Source organism: Mus musculus, chromosome 14 (assembly GCF_000001635.26).
Source record: "Mus musculus strain C57BL/6J chromosome 14, GRCm38.p6 C57BL/6J".
Lineage (NCBI taxonomy): Eukaryota > Metazoa > Chordata > Mammalia > Rodentia > Muridae > Mus > Mus musculus.
This window is the reverse complement of record NC_000080.6, coordinates 32,532,783-32,558,962: the sequence shown is the minus strand read 5'-3', so window position 1 is coordinate 32,558,962 and position 26,180 is coordinate 32,532,783. Positions and strand designations below refer to the sequence as shown.

Below are 26,180 nucleotides of genomic sequence, written 5' to 3'. Positions count from 1 at the left end.
TAAAAGGAACCCTGCCCTGGCTGACACCAAAGTGTACCCTGTCCAGAACTGCTCAATCTTCTCCATGACTGCTCACTGCTCCTGTGTTTACTTCCAAAATTATTTTTAAACTTCGTATCTGAACGACATTTCCCAGCGAAATCAGCACTGAAATCATTTCGTTTCCCTTGTGAAAAGGGAAGTTTTATTCTTGTGCTTTCCTTAAGTAAATGGTGTACATGAATTTTTAAAAACTTTATCTGTAAACCTGATTTTTATCAGACACTAATTTATAAGCCTGGCCATCTTCCTTTACACCGTCAATGACTTGGCTACAAAGTATACGTTTAGGGAAATGGTGTTCCTCCCACTGTATTACCTGTACTGGGGAAGCATTGGAATAGCCTCCCATGGTGATGGGGACAGAGAACTGCTCCATAAACACAGGCAATGTGCCCAGCTTTCCTGGGAAGATGAAGTCGAAGAGTGACCACAGCTCTCGGAGGTTATTCTGCATCGGTGAGCCAGACAAGATAATCCGATGAGGTGTCCGGAACTAGATGAGGAAATGAGACACTGTTCTATGAAATTTCCTTTGTAACATATGAATGCCATCAACCCTAAAACACATGTAATTGTTACTTAATGTGTTTAATAATGATTTTTGTTTGTCCATTATTTTGGTCCTCTCCAAACTGAGTATTTTGACCAACTTTCTAACTGCATATGGAAGAAAACACTGAGAAGAATTCTGTCTTGTTCAAGTTAACCAGCACCTATTAGAGTGGGATTTGATTACATTCTAAAAGCCGACCCTTACAAAGGACCTAAACAATGAAAATCACAAAGGACGGGTATAAGGAATTTTCTACATTGATACAAGATTCAATAAATGTATTCATAAAGCCAACAGCCTACCCTAAAATTAAATACCACTACTCATCTGAAACTCCCCTCTTTGTAAGCAACCATACCTGTTTGCAAGCAAGGGTGACTGCAGCATTTGGATTTCGAATTTTGTGTCCTTCATCTAAGATGACGTAGTGCCAGTCATGTCTGCTAATGTCATCTTGCATCAGTCGGATGTATGAATATGAAGTTATCAAAACTCCATGACAATAAACAATATCTCGAATCAGCCTCTCCTAGGACCAAAACAGCACAGAGAGGGCCGATTTGAGTAAGGAGCAAAAGGTTAGACTTGGGTTATCATGAGAGCACCTAAAGCACACCGCAAAGATACACAAGCACGAGTACAAATGTAACAGCATGCATCGGCACTTCGCATTTGGTTAGTCTGCAAAACAGTTAGCACCCTAAAGTGGAACCCTCAAGTAAGGCAGTCACAGACACGAACTCATTTACTCAACTGCTGCTTTTCCAAATCACCCTTTGTGTCTGACCCCGTTCCAGCTTTAAAACAAAGTTGAGGAAAAATGATCACTACAACAAAAGCTAGAAAGTGAAAGAAACATGAAAGACTGAACAGTGTAAGGGAAGGCAAGAAAGGTATAAAGATGATGACGTAAAGTGTAATAGAAAATCCCACAGCTAGGAGGCCTGAGTCTGGAGAAAAACATCTCCAAACGTCAGCAAAATCATGAAAGGCCCTGTCGCATGCATAGCCTTAGATGACTGAAGCTTCAAAGTAAGGGGTAAAGAGGAAACGTCTGGACAGGAGAACATAAAAGTTTTCCTTCCAAGGAAATAATCCTCATCCAACATCTTCCCTGAGAGCTTAAAATGTCAGAAATAAGTAATTTTTCTGAAGAGATTTACATAATTCTTAGCAGAGAAAGGTCAAAACCTAGAATCCTATGTGAGCAGGGCTTCAGTGAGGCAGGAGTTCAAAAACTAACCTGCCTGCACGCTGTCCAGGCCAGTGCACAGGGAGTGTGGGTGAGTGTTCCCACAGACAGCTACTGGGGCAGAGGGCTAGGGCAGTGCCCCGGCAGAGAGAGAGCATGCTCACACCGACTCTAATCTCAATACTCTGGGGGTGGAGGTCAGAGGATTCAAAGCTTCAAGGCCGTCGTATGGTTGTGCATATGTGTAACACCGAGCTCATGTGTCATGGTACTATATGGGGAGGTGAAGACAACTTGTGCTTTGTGGAGTTTGGAATTGAACTATGGTTGTCAGTCTTAGTGGCAAGTGCCTTTATACACTGAGCCAGCCCCACCCCTCTCTGTCTTTAAGCTAGGGTTTCAGCTACACAGTGAGACCCCGTCTCAAAACAGGGTGTACAGATGGATACACGTGTGTATCCATCTATGTGTGCACATGTATAAAGGAGTTTAAAGAGGGATAAAGAGAAACTGAAGTGTCACAACATGCAAGGCATTTAAGGAGCATAAAAAGCCTCAACAGGTATCAACTGACTATGTGACTACTCTTTTGCCACATACCACTTGAAAAGTTCAGTGTCTGATGCATAACACTACGCCAATAGGTCGATTATTTTGATGCACAGTCTTGCAAACATGAGCACGGAGCTAAGACTCAATCCGCCTCCTTGATACATGCCACTCCTTCAGCTGCTAGTGGTCAGTGCAGAAAGAACCACCCTAAGGGCAGACTCCACTCCTGAGCCTCACTATGAACCCCACAACTCTGAGATGCTAGAGCTAATTCCCTCAGTTCCTCCACATCTGCATATTCTTCCAAGACTCTAGGCAAGCAGCACCCAGGTCTATCCCTGTTTCCCTCCAGGAGAGCAAAGGGCATCCCAAGTCATGCAATAGGTAGAGCATGAAGTGACAGCAATGGATACTCCATGGCTGAGTGCTGTCCTGGTGTTGGCTGTACACAGTGAGAGACAGAAAAAGGAGAATAATTACAGTTGCCCGGGGGTTGAAATAAACCACCACAACTCAAATTTACAAAACAATCACTGACTGCCTTTGGCTAAGACCTGCAAATGTGGGTACACTTGCTCATGAGCCCTGGGACTTCCAAGTGTTGCACAGGCTTGCCATGGTCACCCCACTTACCCTAAGGCGCCCAATCCCAAAAAGGGTTCTTGAAATCACTTGATGTAGCTAGATGCTTTACCATAGTTAAACTAACAAGACACTCATCTGCCACGTGTACACCCCTGGAGCAATGTGTAGCGTCCTGTGATTGCCTAGAACTGAAGTTTATCTGGACATTCTGCAATGTTAACGATAGAACCACAGAATTCCTATTTCCATTGTGTTCAAAAAGATGTATAATGATCACAAAGAACTTTAAAGATGCCTTACAGACAGGACAAGAAGTTGTACAAAATGTGCACAATGAAAATATAATCTCTACTGGGTAACAACCCATCTATGACTATTGATATTCACCTGATTCAATCTCAGATTTCTATAACTGCCTAGACTGGAGTTTCAATAATGGCGAATTGTTGAATATTATGGACGTCTCAATCCAAACACTTAAGACAAATCATCTCGGGCAGTTTCAAATTAAAAGCTTGTAAAATATGTAACCTCTCCTAGTTTTTGCAATTAATAGGGTACATCTGCAATTAGCCTGACTTACTGAATGTAGTACTGTTGTCATTAAAAGATGTCTGAGGAAGTGCTGCCGTTATTATGGAGGCTCAGGAGACCAATCCCTCCTAGAGGGCAAACAGTGGACTGGTAGAAAACAACAGCCATAAATCACACTGTCAGGCAGTGGGGAAAACCAGTGAAGCACAGGCACATGAAGGCCATTCACAGCAAACACTCGGCAGCTTCCCAGGCAGGATTTACTGCACCTGTAATTAATTAAAATTTCCTTCAAGCTAAATCTTTAATAAACAAGGATTTGTGCTGACAATGAAGAAAAGGGGGCTCCAGCAACGAAATCTTGCAGTGTACCTCCAGAACAAACGGAGTCTATGGCTCCTGGTATCAGTGCACAGAGCATCTCCGAGTTACTAGGAAATAATTGTGCTTGTAATGAGTCTGAAATGTTCAGGAGGCTTGAAGGAGCATATGGCTACTCTGTCTATTCTGACTTCTTGTTATTTTTCCCGCTCCCTTTGCAGTTAATTTTTATTTGTTTATTTATTGTTCTCACTGTGTGTGGGGGGTGAGTGTCTGTCCGTCTGTCTCCATGTGTTGCCACAACATGCATACGCATGTGGTGATAAGGGGACAAGTCTCTGGAGCGGTTTTCTCTGGCCACCTTATGAGATCCAGGGATCAAACCAGCATCATTAAACCTGTGCAAATGCACTTATTCTACCCACTGAGCTATCTTACCCACTCCCTTTCTACTTTTTTTTTTAATTTATTTATTCCTTTTACGTATGTGAGTACACTGTTACTCCCTTCAAACACACCAGAAGAAGGCATCGGATCCCATTACATATGGTTGTAAGCCACCATATGGTTGCTGGGAACTGAACTCCGGACCTCGGCAAGAGTAGCCAGTGCTCTTAACCACTGAGCCATCTCTCCAACCCCCCTTTCAACTTTTTAAGAAGTCAAGTGCTGGCTCTTGTTCCAGAAAGCAGGCCTTTGTAAAGAATCCAAGATAGCACTAGTCAAATGGCCAAGCACTGTTTTGTGTTTGAACCATTCCTTGACCTTGTACTTCCCAGAAAGAACTGTAACGTTCTAAATCATTCTTTCATTTTTTACATGAGAGAAAAAAGATCTAAACATTGGCCATGAACACTTTTAATAAGGAGATTACGATGTTCTTTCCTGTCTAGAACGGAGACCAAACAGTCTTTGGGACCATCCTTCTCAGCTACCAGGTTCAAAGCCTGTGATACGCTACGTTGCTATCGAGAAAATATGTGAGCCACTGTTACCTGTCACAGAACGCACGATGTTCTTCATGTGTATACATTTCCTCAATAAACCTCATAAAACTATCAAAACTCTCAATCTACAAGCCAGTTTCAGGAAAGCCAGTAAAATATCAGTTTCACAATTCCTTTCCAGCAGGCGTGTGTGCCGCTCAAACCCCACTGCAGTAAACAAACCTTGTCCAGAAAATTCAGGAGATGGGTGGGGTTTTTTTTGTTTTTGTTTTTGTTTTTTCATTTCTAGGACTCTAGGAGTGTGAGTTGATCAAAATGAGACAAAACCCTTTGGATTATCTAAAATGTCCACAAAATCACTGGATCCTACATATCAGGAAAAGGTGGGAGACACAACGGTTATTATAGAATACAAGCAGTCTCTCATGATACATCTTCGGAGCAAACTGAAAAGATGATTCTTAATCGTTAAGTAAGCTTTTCAAAACAACGCTAATGAGGCACCACCCACTGTGCAGCGTGGTGAGATAAGCACCACAGACTGCGGCCTTCATTATCTTTCACGTGTGCTCTTTCCAAGAAGAGTTGGCTTTTCAGGATGAATTGAAAACATCATGCCCCTTTCTTCCTGAGACCTAACAATATGAAACACCTGGACTAGAGACAGCATTTATAGTTGTTCCACAAATAAATATTAATCAACTCATACATAATCTTTTTCTGTGAGGAAAAACAAAAACTGCACTGAAAAGCAGTTGGAGGAAACAGAAACAACCATGTGCAGGAATGCAAGTCTAGCAGGAGTGCCTCATCATGAAGGACGCAGAGGCAGGAGGTCACAAGTTCAAGGCCAGCCACGGCTACAGAAGGAGACTCTCAAAAAAACACACACCACAAATGAGAAGAGTAAAGAAGTTGGAACTGATGTAAGCGAAGGTGACACATTAGTCCCAAGGTGAAGGCCTCTCATATGTAAGTCAGGTATGGACTCATCTCCAAGTCTGAAGCATCTTGCATTTCTGATTAGAGATGTTCAGTCTGTGTTACTTTTCAAATTCACTTTTCTCAACCTACTTAAAGCTGCTAACGTCAACCTCCCTCCAGTAAACTGCCATGTAGATTTGTGATCCCATGCATACGGTCGGCCTGTGGCCCCCTGTCTGTGCCCAGCTATGCTTTGTTGGACATCAAATCATACTACCAGACTATTAACAAGAAAGCCTTTGTTTGCCTGGCAGTGGTGGTGCACGCCTTTGGTCCTAGCACTTGGGAGGCAGAGGCAGGCGGATTTCTGAGTTCAAGGCCAGCCTGAGCTACAGAGAGTGAGTTCCAGGACAGCCAAGGCTATACAGAGAAACCCTGTCTTGAAAAAAAACCAAAAAGAAAAAAGAAAGCCTTTGTTCATATCTGTTTGATAATATGAAGTTACAAGTCAATAATTAAATAAGTTAAAATGAAAGAAATATACATAAGCACATTTGAAAGGGAAAAAAGGTCAAATATGTAGCTTCTCACTGCACCATTACCTTTTTGTGGGTGTAGGAACCTGTTTCATGCAGAACTGCCACTCTGAATGGAGGCCACCACGTGTGGAATTCCTTCACCCACTGATGCATCACTGTCGTTGGGCAGACAATTATAGTGGGGCCTAGTCCCTCGAACCTGCACCCAAAAGTCCAAGAAGAAAACACAATCATGAAAGACAGTAGAGAAAGTAACCAGCAGCCAACAACAAAAACCTTGCAAGGTTCAAAAAAGAAAATAACCTATGAAAATTTACTGATGCTTTCTTTAAGGAAAAAAGCTATAGTGGGGAAAATCTGTATGAACCCAACCATCCCTTAGTGCATGCAGGAATTAAGAACAAACAGTAAATGGTACGCTTGGAAGCCAACATCAATAGTAAAGAAGAAAATAAAAATAAAACAAAACACAACAAAAACCCTCCTCCCTCCCTTCTTGTGTTTCTCACCAGTCCCGATAACACACAGTGTATCCTAACCAAAGAGCACAATAGCAGCTTCACTTTGTATGAAGATTTCCCAAATGCCAGAGCTTTCAGCCCACGGAATTTCAATATGCCTTTACTGCTCTAGAAAGCATGCATGACAGACACAGTTCAGAAGCTCGCTGGAGCCTCCTCTCACTGACACGCTGCTGCCTACTCCCTAAGCAATGGCAACACTATGGAGGAACATCCCAGAGATTGCCCCCTGCAGGGAAGGAAGCTGAGCTGCAGTGCTCACTGGGTCACTCAGACAGCGTTGAGCAGCATTACTTTATATATAACTAAGAGGGTAATATGACCTAAATATGCAGGGACAGACAAGGGAGAGTTGAAATATTCCATAGAACACAAGCCAGCGGCCATGGACACCACCTGAGTCTGAGTGCCACTCTACAATCTCAGGCATATTAATTTACATCTCTGAACTTAAGTTTCTCATCATTAAGTAAATAATAGTACTGAATTTACAGGTACTATGAATTAACAGCTAACATCTATGAACAGTGTCATTTGGTAAATACCAAAAGGTCTTATTGAATAAAACATACTATCACATAACCATTAAAACTGTTTAAAGAATATCTTGTGGCCTAAGAAAATACTTATAATAAACTTAAAAAGAAAAAAAAGAAAAACTCTTAAGAGATCACTGCAATTTCCTAACACGAAGGAGCTGGAAGGCAGGTGAAGGCACCTCACCATGGTCTTCCCCTAGCTCCACTGGGAGCAGACATAACTGGCTCCCAGAAAGATCTATTTTATGGGGTCTTAAGCACTGGTATGGCATAAAACAGTGATCCTTCTGTCTACTGCCCAACAGCACAGCGTGCCCCTGAAACTTGGACAGGAAGAAGTGCATGGCATAGGAAGGAAGAACTCACTGTCCAGGTTAGGGAGCTATTTTTCTTCCTCTGTCCTGCTGTGTGTATGTATGCTATTTGGTGCTTAAGATGAAGCACAAGTCAAACTCTACAGTGATGCCCCCACAGGAATGCATGCCACCTCTCCCTCATGGCTAACCAATCCTAACAACAGAACTATCGTTCAAAGCAGGTCAGATATGGTTCTCTGATCAATCCTCTTGCTCCCCACCGTAAGGCACCTGTACAAGTTTACATCCCTTCTACCCACTAAATCTCTCCACAAGTCACCACCTCTTTTCCTGTACAGTGCAGCCACTTGCATCTCATCCACATTCTAGCATCTTCTAGCACTTTCTGAAAGCAAAATCTGGGTGTCTTCTCCCCTCCAATCGCTGCGACACTGCTCTTGGATGAGCATCTACACCTTGGCCTGGACTATGAGACCGTGCATGTCTGGTTCCTGCCTCACCTGTCTTACTGCTGATACGGTTAGCACCAGACCCTAGATTCTGCCAGCCTGCACTGTCCCCAGACCATATGTAGTACACTCTTGTCTTCTAGACATTTGCTTCCTTCTTTCGCTCTTCTCTCTCCTGCCACCACCACCTTATCCTTGAGAGAGCTGGCCCTTCTCACCAGACAAGTAGATGAGCCTTCCTTGGGGTACCCACGCTAACCCCACTGTAATGTACATCATTCCTCTTCAGCTCTTTAGAAGTCGGGACAATCTCTTTATGGTATGACCCCAGGGCCTAGCCCGCAGCATGTAAAGGATGAATATGATAATGTGAATGATTTTTATGCTGACAAATTAATGTATAATTTTTATATTCTTATTACAACTTAGGAAATGATTCCTGAACTTAAAAATGTTTAAGATTTCAATCTAAGTCACACAGAGCTTGAGATTTTAAAAACTATCATCTAAAAAATAATTGGTCTGACAGAAAAATAAGATGCTGGCCAACTCTAACTAAAAGCTTTACCCCTATAGTTCAGCATGATGAAAAGTCTTAGTCCACTTATGAGCCTTCCATCTCCTGTTGTATAGGGTCACTGTCTCCTGGACCTCAGGGTGGGAACAGAGAATTCAGTGGTCCTAACAAACTCAACCCTTCCCACAGAATTTCCAAGCCATGTTGTCACCAAAGGCAGGGCCCAGTCAGGGTCTTTCACTCTCCCTAGGGAGAGCAGGACTCTGCCCTGGTCCCTGACCCCAGCCCCTACAATGATAGCATTCCTTTTAAAGGATTAAATGTGCCAGGTTCTTTATAGCCTCCAGTGAGAATAAAACCGAGTTGTTATCTATATGCACTTGACAGGGATTAGGAAATAGCCAATCAACAGCTGTCTACAATGGTCGAAAGCATGCTCCCTCCAAACAAGTTGGAATGTGTACGTACAGCTCTTTGGGTTGTACAGCATTTCTTCTCCTAATAGCACACCTCCTATAAACTGCTATGTCGATGATACGCTTGCTCACTTACGGCTGCTATTTAATCCCAGCTGACCTGCCACCTGGCTCTGCTGTGTCCTTTAATTTCTGTCATTCTTACTATTAGAAGAGGTTTTCATGCTGAGCTGAAATCCCACAGCTGAGGCAGTCTACTCCTGGACCAAAGAGGGGGCAATCAAATCCATTAACAGGCAAGTGAACCACTTTCTGAGCCTCAATATCACTGAGATGATTCGAAATGGCTAAATGTACTAGTGATTAGCATCAATTACCAAACATGCAATAGCTCCTTTCATCTTTGATTATCATTGATTACTTAATGAATTTAGGACTAGTCAATAGCTCCATGGTCAAATACTACAATTTATGAGTGAAGCGCTAGAGCCTAGGACTTACTGGGAATTACAAAGTGTAACATTTACCCTTCCAAGTTTGTTAACTTTTTTAGGACTTTAACTCTTTATTAGAAATTAAATGACAACCAAGTCAAGTATTAATTTTATAACATCTCCCTGTTATAAAATTCAGAGGACACGTCACTATAGGATGCTCAAGTAAAAATTCAGTGTGCTCAGCGTCTCCAGAAACACTGCTGCCAGCATCCAGCAGCCACTTCTGCACTCCTGCAGCATGCTGCTTTCTCTTCTAAAGACAAACTGTTGTACACCATCCACCAAAACATAAACTAATACAACAAACTACTTTTAAGAGAAGTTTCATGACATCACAGAGACTTGCAGTTTCACAATGTTCACAGACCTTGAAACTAGGTCACCTCCTACTGGGACCCCAACATCTATAGCCAACAATGCAATACTGGCTACTGGCTTACACACGTTCCTTCCTGTTGCTTTAAGGGCTATTTTTCTTTAAGACATATGTTCACCTAGTACAGAAGGCCATGTACACAATCGTTCTTCACAGCCTACAGTGTGGCTGATACACTGCCACATCCTCACAGCCAGTCCCACCAATAGGATTTTAATAAAGAGGATTGGGTGCTAGTCCAATATGCCACACTATTTCATTATGGAAAGAGAATATGAGCATTGATAGTTAATTGATTGCAGCTGATGCTCATTAGAAGCCCTACCTTCATCTTTGTAGGATTGTCACCACTCAAGAAAACAAGCTTTAATTTTTATATCAAAACTACACTGAAGGGATGAGTTGAGGTCTCCTCCACACAGAATATTAAGACTCTACACAAGGTTCATGATAATGGGACAGAAAGAAGAAAGAAATGGGGAAATGAAAAAATTCCAGAAATCACTTAAGGAGAGAAAGCCCTAGAAACATCTGGGACAGTTAGGACATTCTAGCTATCAGAAAACCTCCAAAGAGCTATAGAGACCAGACCTATTCGGAACAGAAAAGGTTATTTGTAAATGCCAAGTAACAGTCACGGTCAGGAAAACCTCAGAGGCCCATTTTCAGCTGACTTACTTCTTAGGCTGGAACATCTTTATATTTCCAAGCACAATATATCCTACATTTACAGAAGGATCTGATGGCTGCAGAGGCTCTCCTACTTCACTCAGCTTGCCTGGACTGGCACACAATGTTTAGTTTTTAAAATCTTTTAACAGGTTTCCTCCTCCTACAGGAGACTGAAAACTATCTAGGGGTGAGAGATGACTCAATAGTTAAGAGCACACACTGCTTTTACAGAGGACCCGAGTTCAGTTCCCAGCACCCACTCACATCTTCCAGCTATGACTCCAGCTTCAGGGGATCCAACATCCTCTTCTGGATTCCACAGGTACTTGCAGTCATACATACATACTTCCAACATATATGTACAGGCACATGCACAAACAGACATACTAAAAATTAATCTTTTTTTAAAAAATCTGAAAACTTCAAAAATTCCTCACAAGAAGTGATGGCCTATTAACTGAGCAAAAGTAATACATTTTAAAAAAATTAGTAACAAATAAAACCTGGCCAGGATACTTGGGAGACTCAATAATAGTCTTTAGTTGCAGGGGTTTATGGGACATATCTGGTTCCCTACTACACATTTTTGTGACACTTCCTTAAAATGTGGGCAATAATGTTCTGCAGTTGCTGACTTTCAACACATCAACACTATTTCAAAAATATCTGCAAACTGCATACAGAGAGTGCCTCAAGTCACAGGACACAGATCCACCTGGTAACTCCATCACTGCTACTCATTAGATAAACCTCCTAGAACATATCCGTGTCCAAGATCAAACATCCTATGTCATTTATCTCACAACATTGTTACCAATATAGATTTCCATAAGATAAATTACAACTTAAGCCAGGTAAATGCTCACAGGTCTTTTACTACAAGAACAAACATTTCAGTGCTCCCTGCAAACAGAGTAAATGCTCATTCTTCTGTCTACACTTTCTGGAAGTCATTCAGGTGCTGAACTTGGGAAGGGAGTCTAAAACATCCTGAGCAGACTAAGTCATTTCACTCCAAGAGGATGAGCACACATCTAAATGCTATCCAACACACGGACTTAGAGTACGAAAACTGTAGAGGAAGGCTTCTTCAAAGCTCCAACTTTGCCCAGGAGCAGACTCATCCTTACTGTAATGCTCACCTGGTCTCCTGCCAGAACAAATATTTTAATGTAAAATTTAATAAATGGGACTAAAGGTATTATGTCTAATTTAAAATTCCATATTGTGTAAACTATTGATATTAACATAATTGAGTTTGTAAACAATCCATTTGCAAGAGCTAACCTTAGACATTGTATTGACCCAAAATATCTAGTGGGGCCCATCTGCAAAATGAAGCATCAACGCCTGGAATTCATTACAAGTGTTACATGTTTAATTTCTCCTGCCCTACAGCTCCATTGTCTCGTAAAATTTTTCCTTTGATGTCCCCCACTAAAAGAATTAAAGGAATATTGTAATTGAAATGTCATCAATAATTCACAAGACCCTCCTCCACAGCAATCCATCTGATGAAATATTAATTGAGCTCCACAGACTGACAGTCTGCAGAGGAGCACTTGCCTGTAATTTGAACCGCGAGTCCTGATCTTGCTGTAGCTCAGACCTGCCAAGAAGGCAATTATCTGGATGGTCTTGCCCAATCCCATTTCGTCTCCCAGAATTCCTCCTGCCTGCTGGCAGTGCAATTCCCACAGCCACCTAACACCTGTCTGCTGATACCTACAACGACAAACACCAACAAGGAAAGAGAATGGCAAACCATGGGTAACACAGACTGTAATACAAAGTCCTCATGAATTAGTCATCTGGTTAGGTTCTGGTCCAGTCAGAGAAGCCTGCCGCATGCGTGTTTTATATGACTGTTGTATTTATAAGGCCATACATTTTTGATCACTTAGGCATAAAAATCATAATTTTTTGTTATAGAATGTTAACACATTTCTAATTAAACTGATAGATGGGGTAATTAGAACTATTTATTCGTTTTCAACATTAGCTATAGCTTGAGTAACAAGCATAAACTTACTAGCTCTGACTCACTTTCTGCAAAATAAGAATCGCAAATATTCTATAAGTTTTTCTACAAAAAAAAAGAAGTGTTACATTTTTTTCAATCTAAATAGCGTCAAAAAAGCACGGAAGAGAACACCACAGCTTATAGCTTACATAGTTGTAAAGTCACTTTGTAATCATATTATCTTTTACTAGGGAAAATTAAATTAAATTTTAAGGCCATAAGCAAGTATGAGTAATAGAACCGTTGTTAAAATTAGTGTGTAACAGATGATTCTGTTGCACAAATTAACAGATGTTAAAAAAAGAACTATTTATAAAGGACAAACAGCACAATAGGTCTTTTAGTAGTTTAAAGCACTCAAGGATTTTAACAAAAGTTACAAGGCCAGGACTATAAAATTTTAAATAAGGATTTTAAGTAAATAAAACAGTATCTCCCTTTCCCCTCTCAAAAAAAAAAAAAATCCTTCTGGTATTTCCCTTTCTTTAGCATTTTATACACTCAACCCTGGAAACCTCTAAGGTCTGTTTTGTGTTTAAGTAATAAAACAAAAATATTCTCAGTAGTGAATAATGACCTGATATCATAGAATGGTATGAAGATTATCTGCCAAATTAAAAAAACATAAGCAAAGCCCACTTATGATAAAAGCCAAAGGACAATCCACCCATAGAAAACACCAAAGCTACGGCTGTTCCCACAGTATGAGAAGGTGGGCTCATCACTCCGACTTTACTGCCTACTGAGATCATGTTCTGAGATGGGCCTGTCTGTAGCTGCAGCACGCGGGCTAGGGCAGAATTCCAGGAGTTCCAGGTCTGCCTTGAAACAAGGGAGGGAGGGAGATAAGGAACAGACAGACACACAGTCAGACAAATGAGCCCATCTCATTGCAAACCTTGGTTCTTGGTGAGCTGCTACTTAACTCCTTTCAGTAGATGTGCCATAATTAATTTTCTCTTGATATTAAGTCAATTAAGTGTGAATCTGGTGGTAACATCATTGCTCATGTGTAAGAAAAATTTTGAGACACTTACTGCTTATTAGTTTGGCTAATTATAATAAATACACTGAAAATACACTTTGGAGGAAGAATTAAAAAATCAAAACCCAATTAAATATAAAAATAAGACAATTTGAGAAGACAAGCCCCATAGATGCATTGCATGCCCTGGGACCACAATGTCTCCCACTGAACAGACCTATCTGCAGGGAGGCTCTGGACTAGGCAGGCTCCAGTGGGGGTTGGTGGCATATTTTATAGGAAGGAAAAGGCTCAGGAAAAGAGGGAGGGGTTAAGGGAGGAGAGTGACACACAAACAAAGTTGAAATCCAGAACTACATGACTCCAAAGTGACCCCATTTTGGAAATAATCTAGCAGAGCAGTCCTGAAGCAGGGATAATTTGCTCCCTTGGGCCATTTGGCAATATCAACAGACATTTTTTTTTCAAGTGGCAAAGAACAATTAGTACCTAGTAAACAGAAGTCAGAGATGCTATTCATCCTATAAAACTACGGTCAGTCCCTTTTACAGAAAATAGAATGTCAAGAATGCCAAGGCTGAGTTAGTCTTGACTTGGAAGAAAATCTGGCTTTACATACCCATAATCCTAACACATAAGAGGCTAAGGCAGGAGGCTTGCAAGTTTTGACCACCCTAGACTACATGATAATACCATGTCTCAAAAGAATAAAAATTAAAAATAAAGAAAACAAAACAAAATAGACTGTTTGCACTCACAGTCCAGAATGGCTGGATTCTAGGCACTGGCCTTCTCCTACCAAAGCAGAGACGCCATGGGAGCAGCTCCAAGCAGGCCCAGGATCTCCTAGCAACCACCCTGAAATCAATCCACCCAACACAGGGCCAACACTCTTCTTTCCCTTGGGTCCAAATTTTATTAAAATGGTAAGAATTCAGAAACCAGCAACTGAGGAATTAGGAAAGGACACTGGATTCCATGTGACCCTGGAGAATCAGCAACAGTGGGCCAGGTGTTTTGCCATCTCCTACCTAAAACCCGAAGGGTCAGAAGGTGCACAATGGGCTGTTTACACAAGGTGAGAAGTAATACAGAAATAACTGAAGGAGAAATAGTTACAATGCAGCTCAGGAACTGAATCTCACCAGCCAGCGACTGTGCAAAGCCTGGGTAAGGAGCTAGCTCCCCAACCCACACCATAAACAGGACCTCAAACTTCAGTTGAAGACTATTCATTGACAATGGAAGCGTGCTCACCCTGGTCAGCAGGGGTGTATGGTGAGTAAGGACGAAAGACCTGAGCTCTGGAGATCTAGGCTCTGGCTCCTGAGCCAGTGAAGGCCCTGCATTTTATTGCTTTCATTCTGAGTCGGATATACCATAGAACAACTACACAGTTAAAATGAAAACGGGTTAGAATCTAGTTCTCAAAATCCTTGAGAAGCATATACATTTTACTCTTTAGGAAGTTAAATAGTATTTTTAAATTATTGTACAACAGCAAGGAAATTACTAAACGCTCTTATCCCCATGGGACCAAAGCATCAGACAATAACCACACAGAATTGTTGGATCTTGGCATTGTCACACTAACCCAAGATTGCGTTTACTAGCTTAGTGGGGGTAAGGTCAAAACAAATTGAAGTTTTTCATAAGGCTGTTAAATTATACAGATGAATACATTTGCTGGGCAAACTTTCAAAACTGAAATTTAGAAGTTAAACATTATCTTGCAGAAAATAGCACTTAAATGGAAAACTGTGCCTCCTGACTCCCTGGGGTACAGATATGCCCTGTTAATTCAATTTCACTGAATGTAGTAAATAGAATAAAAATATATCCACAACTTAGCAGTAAACTGGCTTGGCTAAAACTTAATCATAAAAAAGGCAGAGATCAGGGCTGGAAAGATGGCTCCAGAGGTCCTGAGTTCAATTCCCAGCAACCACATTGTGGCTCACGACCATCTGTAATGGGATCTGATGCCCTCTTCTAGTGTGTCTGAAGACAGTGACAATGTACTCACATACATAAAATAAATAAATCTTTTTTTTTTTAAAAAGGCAGAGTTGAGAGGCTGGAGAGAGAGCCCAGCAGTTAGTAATACTTGCTGCTATTGCAGAGGACCTGGGTGTGGTTTCCAGCACCTACACAGCAGCTCCCACCCACTATAACTCAGTTCCAGGGCACCTGGCCCCCTCTTCTGGCCTCTGTGGGCACTACATGCACACAGCATACATATAGGCAAAGAATCCATATACATAATTAACTTTTTAAAAACAGAGTCTCTATCCATCCTCCATTTTCTTACAGTAGAAAATATGAAATCTAGTATTATTTATAAAGTACTTTAAATTATTTTTGTAGATACAAATCAGAATTTTTCCAGAAAGGCATAATTGAGAAAAATTTAGAACACTAATAAGCATGTATTTATATTAACTATAATAAAGTTAACAGCCAATATACTATTACATACACTTAATAAAGCGAAGTTTGGTGCTGTTACCTGTGAAATTTCTTTGCTAGAAAATCTGACACTTATACTAAACTGTGCATTCAACTCGACTCCTGCCAGCTCACTCTGATCATGCAGCAGCCTGTCCTTGTGAAATCACCTTCAGTATAAATTGGTATTTCTCTTTGCTAGTACAACATGGACACTATTTCACTTGTTCCTTAATAAACAATTTTGTCAGAGAAAATAAAAAGACTTGCCAATAAGTGTAATCTTTATTTACCTTTCTATAGTTCCTATTCACTGGGAGCAGAACCAACCATTTGCCTTCTGAGCTATGAACTGGCTTGTCTGCAGAAACGACCAGAAATGGCTTTCCTCTTCCTCTAGTCAGACCACCCAACCATGCCACTTCAGTTGGGACCTGGTTTTGCTATGTGCTTAATGAGATAAATATTTACTCTTCACTGCCCCACCCCAAATACTTCCAATCCAAAAAGCCATTACAACTGGATATAAAATTGTAATTTGGGGATGCTGAGTGGTAGTGGACTTGCCTCCATGAGCAAAGCTCTGGATTCCATCCTCCAACACAATAATCTACTAAATAAATATTATTTGTAGGTCTTGATCTCGCCTGACGTCTCTCAGGATCACAGTGCTTGTTGTGTATATATGCACACCACACAAGCATGAATAAGCTCTTTGAGAAGAAATATGAAGAGCATGCTATTTTTAAGTAGATACCTTCCATACGTTTAGGGCATGGCTGACAGCTGAATTAATCTATACAGGACATTAAACTTCATCTTCTCACAGAAAGAAGTTTACTGCTATGAATTGATGATATGAAAAGGAAAGAAGCTGTCTAATGGCTCACTTCCTCTGCACAGCTAAAGCCTCTGAAAGTGAGGAGACTGGAAATGTCCCTGGTGTGTGTATTCACCACGAAAGTCCTGCCCATTCATACATACCAAGCATGCGTCCATTAGGCAGCTTCCGGTCATCATAGCACTCAGCCATTTACACAGGGAACTTAAGTCAGCTTCCAACACCAACTCGATCCTCGAGGTGTTGTCTGTGTCTTACCTTTTGACATTATGTAGAAAGATGTCCACATAAAATATTCAGATGCACACTTGGTCACTTCAAAAATATTATCCCTTAGGTACGAGACAAGGTCCTCAGAAATCAATCAACAATTCTGTTTCCACACAGAACTAAAAATAACAAGCTCCTCCAAGGTTTGATTTTAATATCTGTAACACCTCTTCTTGATTTTAAAATATAAATCTTCTTAAATAAATTAATCTAATTTTTAAAATGAGAGGTTTGGTGACTTAAAATTACTAAGAGCAAAAACATAATTTGATGCAGAGGCTTTTAAATGCGTTGCTTTTAGTCTACTGAGACAAGTCCATACAGATTCATCAGTTTACAAACATACCCAATGCGCACCTTAGTCAATTTATTATCATCTAATTTTAATGAACAGCATGTGGCTAAAATTTCATTTGACAGCATCTGGATTTGCAATAAATTGCTGCAAGTACCTTCAGGGCCCACAGGTAACTACTTGTAATTCCTAAATGTTAATCTGTCCACAACAGCTCGATGACAAACAGAACAACAGAACAAATGGCACGTACTTAAAGAGCTTTTTGAACAGAAAACCCGGCACTTTGAAACCTTCGTCAAATTCGGCATCGCTCTCCTCAGAATCATCTTCAAGCTTCAGGCGTTTCTCTTTGTCCTGCAGCCTCAGCCTGTTCCACCTCCTACCGTGAAAAACAAATTCCATTTCCATTAGTTCGATTATAAGACGATGAAAAGAGACAGCTCTAGACTATGCACTGGAAAGGAGCAGGCAAACCAGAACGGCCGTTCAGGCTTCTAGTGTCATCACTACCCAACACTAACATCTACGAGCCAACTCTGTCTCGTGCCCCCTCGAGTCAATTCTTACTTGAATTATTACAGCTACTCGACAAAGATTCCTCTACCTCTCATTTCATTATCAACACCAGTCACTCCTCTTCAGCACACCCTAAGGGGAAACTCCTCTACAAGCTTCGAAGATACATGACTTCCATCCCAGAACAGACTCAGGAAATTTTCAATATTAACTGAGCATTTTCAAAATGGTAATACAGTTTAACAAGAGCATATTGTATTTAGAACTGGTATTTCTCTGCTGAAAATAATAGTCACAGGATAAAAACACATTACTTTGAAAAAAAAAATTTTTGTTCAAAATTGCTATATCAGGTAATTTTTCTAATTACTCAACTTAAGAGGATCAGCAGTGCCAGGCACTGACAATCATCACTTAGAAAGAATGTGTTACAGACACGTTCTTAAACTTAAACTGAAAGGAAAGATGAACATTGGCATTTCAGAAGCATGATGTCGTATTTGTTTTACAGACAGTAACAAGCTATGAAGTCCTGCAACACACCACAGCCATACGAAGGACGCAGCCATTTAACTAGACTAACTCACATCCCTACAACTATAATGAACACTGCTGCTGTGAGTAAAAAGAAAGACAATTACCAGAGTAAATAACCTTGGATTCCAGTACTTAAAAAAGTTCTGACTTTCTTAGCATGCATACACTGACATTCTTAACGTTATAACGTGGTAGAAATGGAAGCAAGCCTGACTACTGATAACTGCCTCCAACCAAAAGCTTGAAACACAAGAGCAGTGCACACAGGCTTACCTTCTAATGACTATGCAAGAGGAGCAGAGGATGTCTGCAGAAGCTGAGAAAATATGAGGCGAAGGTGGGCACATGCTGGCTGGAGAACCCAACACAGAACTGCAGAGGCCACAGGCCTGAGAGATGGGCAAGCAGCCCACTCAGAGGCCACTAGCAGATGGGCAAGCACATCCTTCAAGTCAGCTCTTCAAAGTACGTAACTTACCTGTGCTCAGTAAGAAAGCACTAGATGGGGGTGGGAACTGTCCTGGGTGGGAACAGTCTACTGTGGCACCTCTTTACACAAACACTTCCAAAGACCACCTCTTCTCCCCTTTCCTAGCTGTCTTCCTGAACAATTACCTCCATGCAGCTGACCTATTGAGTCCTCTGGGTGACCACAACAACCTCTGCTCTGCTGACTCCTGAGTCATCTTCACATTTACTGTAGTTCTCAACAGGGACAACAGTTCCTTCCCGCGCACCTAGACCACTCTGACAATGCCTAGAGACACACCTGGTCATTACAGAGGCCTCCTGCTGGCCTCACGTAAGGGGAGCCCAAAGCTGCTAGGCACACTACCATACATATCCTCCCCAGGAGTGCAGTGACTGACTGCTCTTGCCTATCCTAAAGGTGACTAGAGTTCAGTTCTTGGATGAGGAGACTACAGAAAAGGCAGCATGGCAAATTTAGGTCAGCCCAATCTTCTAGGAAAAATCTCACCTAGCTTCACATATCAATAATGCCATGAAAGTCTTGGAATTGCAGGAACTGTCCGGAGAACACCCTGGAAAGGTGTAGTTGTTATGCTGCACAAATCTGAAATGTGCTACAGTTTCAGGTAATAACATAATCCTCAGCACCAAACCCTGAGCATCAGAACTAAGCATCAAATATCTATAAAGTAAGGCACCTCTACTCAGCAAATTCTGTGGTAAGGTGACACTCCAAGAATCACAAAAGCTATCCCTGGCACTTAAAAGCTATCCCTGGCACTTAAAGAGACTTCATTTGGCATTTATCTTTAGTAATTCTGCAGGGAGGGAAACAGAAATCCCAGAAGGCTCTGGCTTTGGCAGTCTGGCACATGATGAACAATGGCCTTGCCACACTACATAGTACAGTTTCACTCACAGGTAACAGCTATTTCCTTAGACTCCATCACTCAATGTTTGTGGCTGTTAAATTTCCCACCACATCATCCTGCATTGACAAGACTGCATCTTTTCATCTTGCCTTCCTCTCTCTGTCCTAATACATGCAGGCATCCTGCTGCCACAGAACCCAGCACCTAGGAAACCACATAAGCCACCACAGAAATTATTACATTCCAGAGCTTTCCCTCCATAGAGAAAGATGACAGCATTTAACATTTGGCCAAAGAATGAGCAAAGGTGGTGGGGCTAAATCATTTCAGTCAACAAGCACCTGAACCACTGTGAAGACAAATCATCCCAGAAGAATCTAAAACACAGAAAATACGACCTCATGCACATGTGGGCGGAGCTACAGACAGCAATACTTCCTTGCGTAGACTGGGGCTCACCATCTAAGGAGTGCCCCCAAGAAGGGCATGGCATACTCAGGAAAGGTAGGAGAGCTATAGCCACCCAAATACCAAAAGCTGTAGTGTGGTTATGGAGCACTTGTGTGACATGTGGCCCGGGGCCTGGGCTCCACACCAGCTCTTCCAAGAAAAAGAAAAAGCAGCAAAGCAGAGAAACAGTGGCTTCTCCACCCAAGGTGCCGGCAAGAACCTTTCTGTTGGCGGGGGTATACACGAGTAAGTTAGATCCACACATGCTATGGTGTGCATGTGGAGGTAGACAATGTCCACCAGTGGGTTCACTCCTTCTACCCCTACACGGGTTCCAGGGTCAAGCACAGATGGACAGGCTGACACAAGCATTTTTACATCCTGAGCCATCCCTCCAGTCCCATCATCTTCTTGAAGTGCCCTTTTCAACATGACCTCTAGGATCCAGCTTGGCCTAGAGCCCAGAAGGCTGAGCAATCTGTTGGCCAGCAGATATGAAGGGGCTAATGTCCTGCATTGGAAGAGACAGAAGCCCAAGCCCCATACAGTGTGGTTACAGACTGGCTAGAAGTAAACCTGCTACATGTGAGTCACCTTTCTGTCACTGTCAAAAATACCTCAGAAAGTCAACTTTAAAAAGAGAGACTTATTTTGACTCATAGCTTCAGAGTTTACATCATGGCCACCCGGCTCCAGTTTTCTGGAAAAGGCACAGTGGCGTGGAGCATGAGGAGGGGCCAAACTGCTCATCTCACGGTGAAGGTGGACAGGAAACAGAAAAAGATAGGAAGGGATAGACATAGCTTATGCCCTCCCACGAGGTCCCACCTCTCAATAACCCATCAAAGTATGACCAGCGATGGACTAATATATGTGTGAGGCCAGAGCCACTTCCCCAAAACTCCACTGAACATTGCTATAGCTGCTAAATACATGAACCTCTGGAGAACATTCCAGAGCTAACCATGATGGGCACCCTTAACCCTCAGCAAGAAACTTAATCTTACAACTAAGTATCCCCAAAGAGCCTTGGAAAACTCAGTGACGCCTGCTTCACTGGGCTATATGAAGGGCTGACTGAGGTGCCACATGCAAAGCAGTCCACACAAGAGCGAGAACCTAAGTGCTGAACTAAGAATTGTGTGTGGTTGTGCATGCTTGTTGACATGGCCATGCCCAATCTGTAAAGGGAACTACCAGTTTACAGAGGGGAAGCAGAGGCAATGTGCATTTCTACACAAGCTATGTTCAGTAATGCACTGGCCCTCAAAGGTTTCACAGAACTACCAGAAGGAATGAATATGTCAGCAAGAGCTATGACACTTGATAAACAGTGAATCATTACCAATGATGTGACCTTCAGAAAACACCTCCTGAATATCTAAATTAAAAAAAAAAAATGTTTGCTATGGATTAGGAATGTAGCTCTATGGCAGGGCACATTCTTAGAATGTATAAGCTTCTAGATTCAATCTCCAGCACCAAAGACAGAAATAGAAATTTGACCATAAATGTATATGCTGTCTGAATTACAGCTGACTTTCATATGACAGTAACAAAAGGCACATGCAGAATTACTAAAAAATTGGCTGGTGGCAGTAAATGGTCCAACATTTACGTTTTTCAGAAAAGAATAACTTTTTCATGTTCTCCATCCTCTCATTTTAAAACATCCACACATGTAATAGTCACAGCTGCAGCCACATAAAGCTAACGTGCCTGGTGTTCCCTGGCAGAGCTCCTAACTCCTCATACAACCGCCACATTCAGCCTGCTGCCGATTCCACTGGCAGCCGCTGAGAGGGGAAGCCAGGGAGAAACATAAACTTAAATTCTCATCAGATGCAGGCACGGAGAACACTCCTTGGCTTCCCTCCACGCCTGCAGGAATGAGACCCTGGCCCAGGCTCTGGGATCTGGGGCTAATGCTGCAATAATGTCTGTCAGAAGTATCCCAGATCCCGATTAACCAGCTGAACTACACGAAGGCCCACATAGCTACTAGGGTGCTTTGTCAATGAAACCCTAAGAACATACCTGCAAGCTAAATGCCACTACTTACTATTAGTTTGTTTTAGAATTTCTAGCATTCCAAGGAGAGTTAGATTACATAAATGGAAAGACACAGCTGGGTGCATAATGCCGTGGCCTTGGTCCACTTCAACTGAATATCCAGCTATCAGCCTATGTCCTCCAAACATGTACATCTTCACACTTGTCAGACCCTTCAGACACTATGTTCCTTTGCCTTAGAGGAAGCTGTTCCTGGTCAAGTAGACTTAGGCATCTGGTCTACCAAGTACCATCCTAATCCTAGGACGTCCTAGGCACACAGGAGGTCTCATGATCAGTGCCTGTCAGCATATCCTGAGATCCTTATCTGTCTCCCAATTCTAGTGAGAGCCAGAGGCCAGAGACTGGCAAGATGCCCTAGAGCTCACACAGACACTAAATAAATGCTGAGCAATGAACAATGCTCAGAATTGAGCTTGGGACGAGAAAGACAGGTGCAGAGAAGTGTAGTTTGAAAACGACATAAGTGGATCATCCAGAGATGATGATTTCTAGACACTTCCTGTTCTACCTCATTTAGAGACTGTCTGCTGCTTGCTTTCTTACTCCCACCCACCTAACCCTAAAGCCCCAGACCTTACTTTGCCTACTAATAAGCATTATTATAGTCTGGGACGAGAATGATCCATGCAAGAGGGGAGCTAATTACAATGTCAGAGAAATTCTTAGAATCTTAGAATAACAACAAATTAAAAAGAGAAAAAAGGGAAACTCATCACTTTGAACAATTAAAAACAATTTCGTAAAACAAAATTTTCTTATTTTTCAAAACTGAGCTCAATTTTCAGATTCCCCAAAGCATCCACTTGGTTACAGACAAACTGGTTTCTGTATCCTACCCAGTAGGAAGAATCAGGGACCCTAGTTTTGGTTCCAAGCTTGCCCAGGATCAATTGAAAAGGATGGGAAAATACTCCACAATGCAGAAAAGAGCCCTTCTTGGGCTAGCAATGGAGTTGCTACCTCCAGTCTGTGTCTGTATCCGTAGGGCGGGAACGAGGCCTGGGATGAGCTCACCCTTGTGTTCTCCTTTGTGTTGTCCTTGTATTTGCAGCTGCAAGCAAACTGAACACTGAGTACCATGTTCTCTTGGGAGGTCCTACTTTCTGTAACCCAGTCCGATGATGCCAGTGGTGGCCACTAGAGTAGAACCCACTGCGAGACGAGCACTGAGAAGAGGGAACCAGACACAGACAAGAGTGCTGTTTCAGAGACTTTCACTAGGAAGGAGGGCCTAACTCCAGAAAACATCATTCCTCACTGCCATATTTATGTCCTCAAACATGCAAAGAGCCCCACAGTGCTCTGCTACAAAGGCCAAATGAGATACTGTGTGTACAACATATAAAGAAACCACATACATATTATGTAGCATCTGATAATTCTACTATGTAACCTTTACCAAAAATAAAAGCTGTAAAATTGAGGCTGGAGAGATGGCTCAGCAGTTAAAAGGACTTGTTGCTCTTGCAGGGTGATCTGGGTTCAGTTCCCATAACCCACATGGTAGTTCACAGTCATCAGTAACTCCAGTTTCAGGGGATGGTACCCCTTTCTGACATTCATGGACACCAGGAACATAGGTGGTACACATATATTTATTCAGCCAAAGAATACTCATATGCTTAAAACAAACCTTTTTTAATTTTTAAACTTTAATTTACTTTTATTTTATTGTGTGTATGGGTGTTTTGCCTACTGCCTGTAACACTTCCATGCCTTATGCCCACAGAGGCCAGAAGAGGGTGTTGGACTTCCTTGAACTAGAGTTCTAGACAACTGTACAAGCCCCTACAGATGCTGGGAACTGAATCCAGGTCCTCTGGAAGGTCAGCAACTGCTCTTCTGCTAAGCCATCTCTCCAGCGCATTTTTAATTTAAAAAAAAAGGAAGTCAAGAAATATTAGCTAACTATAGTTTAAACAAGAATAATAAACAAACATTCAAAGCATCTATTGCAGCCAGGGTCACAGTGCAGGCCATTGTCCCAGCACTGAGGAGGTAGAACAGGAAGGATCAGGAGCTCATGGTATATCAAATACATAGTTTGAGGCCAGTCTGATCTTCAGGAGACTGTCACAAAAAAAAAAAAAAAATAATAAAGAGCAAGTAAACAAACAACAAAAACTACGCAATGCACACCTGGGCTAGTCAGATCTAAACTCTATGCCACCTGACCCCCCTCGAGCACAGAAGATCTCACTCCAGGTATGACATCCTCTATCAAAGATACCAAAGGGTCTAAAAAGCAAGCCATGGAAGACCACAGAAGAGCCTCAAGAAAGGGTCTTTTAGAGCAGCACTGTAGGGACTCAACAGTATAACCTTGACCTACCTGGGCAGGGGTCTGGCGCCCCCTAGTGTTTACAAAGGAGAAACAACCACCAACAGAGATGTTCACATTGGTAATCTAATTATCAAAAAAGCGTGAACGATACAAAAAGCACAACAATAATAAAACTAAGTCTTGTAACAGGTATACTTATTTATACATACTAACCTCAACTGTTAAGCTGCCTTTTACGTGAGATCAATCATCTCATTTGTACAGCTTCTGTAATATCTTCATGGCTCTTCACAAGACTTCTTTTTAAGGTTCTTCCTAGTTCATAGGAACCTTTGCCTGTGGCATGAGAACTGCCCACAGTTACAGGATCCTGCCTGTGGTCTTATGTGTTGTAGTCTTGTCTCCCTTGGCAGGGTACAATTCCCACTCCTGTTTTACAGATGAAACATGATCTCACAGCCACCAGTTGCCAGTCTGATGCTCTAACTTCTTGGCCTATGACTTCCAACTGAGCCGTGAGAGCTGGCTGGCCTTGGACATGTTTTCTGTTGGCAGTGACAGGGTCAGTTTGTGGCCCTGGACGCGTGGTATAGACAGCTTTCAGGAGTTGGTTCTCTTCTTCAGCTGTGGCAAAGACTTGCTCATGGTTTATGCTACTGTGCAGGTAGCGTACCCCAGGCTATCCAGCCTGTGAGCTTCCAGGAGCTTCTCCTGTCTCTACCTCCCATTTCCCTGTGCTAGACCACAGATGTGCAACACCACACAAAGCTTTTCACTTCCAGGAACTAAACTAAGGTCATCAGGTTTGTATGACAAGAGCTAACCCATGGGGCAAACCATCTCCTAGGCCCCTGGACAAACTTTGAGATCACATGTATATCTTATATATTTAAAAAGTACTTCTACAGTGACTGAGGTCACTGGTGTCAGTGTATTCCAGGCACTAACCTAGGCAGTTCATTTATTAACTCCTTTAACAGGATAGATGTTTGACATTTCCCCAGAGAGAGACAAGCTGCGGGCAATGGAGATGTATACCAGACACTAGCCCAGCCCGGCAGGCTCCCCAGGATCCCCCTTCTTGGTTACATTACACTGTCTCTCAGTGGGTGTTTTCCAAACTTCCAGCCAAAGGATCAGTGATGACCTTTATAATGAGGGCAGGCCAAATCTCACACCTTCAACTTCCGTCCTAACATCAGCAGTACACAGAGGCCTTCTGTACAAACATACAGACTTTGGGCCTAGTTAATTCCTATGTGTGAACGTTTTACAAGATTTTATAATAAAGTTTATTTTGAAAAAAATCAGCAATGCTACAGATTGCTTCAGGTTGCAGGGTGACTCCACCCCCATCTTGCATAGGCAAAGTCACAACCCACTGTCACCTGACACCTACAGGCTCTCCCAAGTCACAGAACAGCTGCTTGGCAGTTCTGACTACAGATGATCTGAGCTGAACCATCCCGAGAGACACACTTAACACCAGACAAATCGATGGACACAACTGCCCACACCAACCCACTACCAGGACAAAGTACGCCTATTAACGGGAACTGAGTCAAAACATGAGTATGCCCCTCCCAAACTCCACTGTCCTCACTGCCATGGTCTCT

General features: G+C 42.1%; 1 protein-coding gene across 10 annotated transcripts in view; it reads right to left on the bottom strand.

Moving 5' to 3' along the window:
• Positions 1–26,180, bottom strand: part of Ercc6 (excision repair cross-complementing rodent repair deficiency, complementation group 6) — a 67,700-nt gene that overhangs the window by 22,028 nt on the left and 19,492 nt on the right. For 8 of the 10 annotated variants that reach the window (XR_003950863.1, XR_383187.4, XR_003950864.1 and 5 more), the window contains 5 exons: positions 17,609–17,737; positions 12,060–12,218; positions 6,253–6,388; positions 954–1,124; positions 359–535 (listed from right to left, as the gene is read on the bottom strand). Coding sequence is in view for 7 of the 10 variants with exons in the window: in XM_006519120.3 (XP_006519183.1) it covers positions 359–535; positions 954–1,124; positions 6,253–6,388; positions 12,060–12,218; positions 17,609–17,737 (772 nt within the window). In the remaining 3 variants the exon portion in view is untranslated. Of the gene's footprint in view, positions 1–358; positions 536–953; positions 1,125–6,252; positions 6,389–10,757; positions 10,813–12,059; positions 12,219–16,933; positions 17,049–17,608; positions 17,738–26,180 lie in introns of those variants that run through there. The other 2 variants (XM_006519125.3, XM_006519126.3) reach the window with 2 other exon arrangements.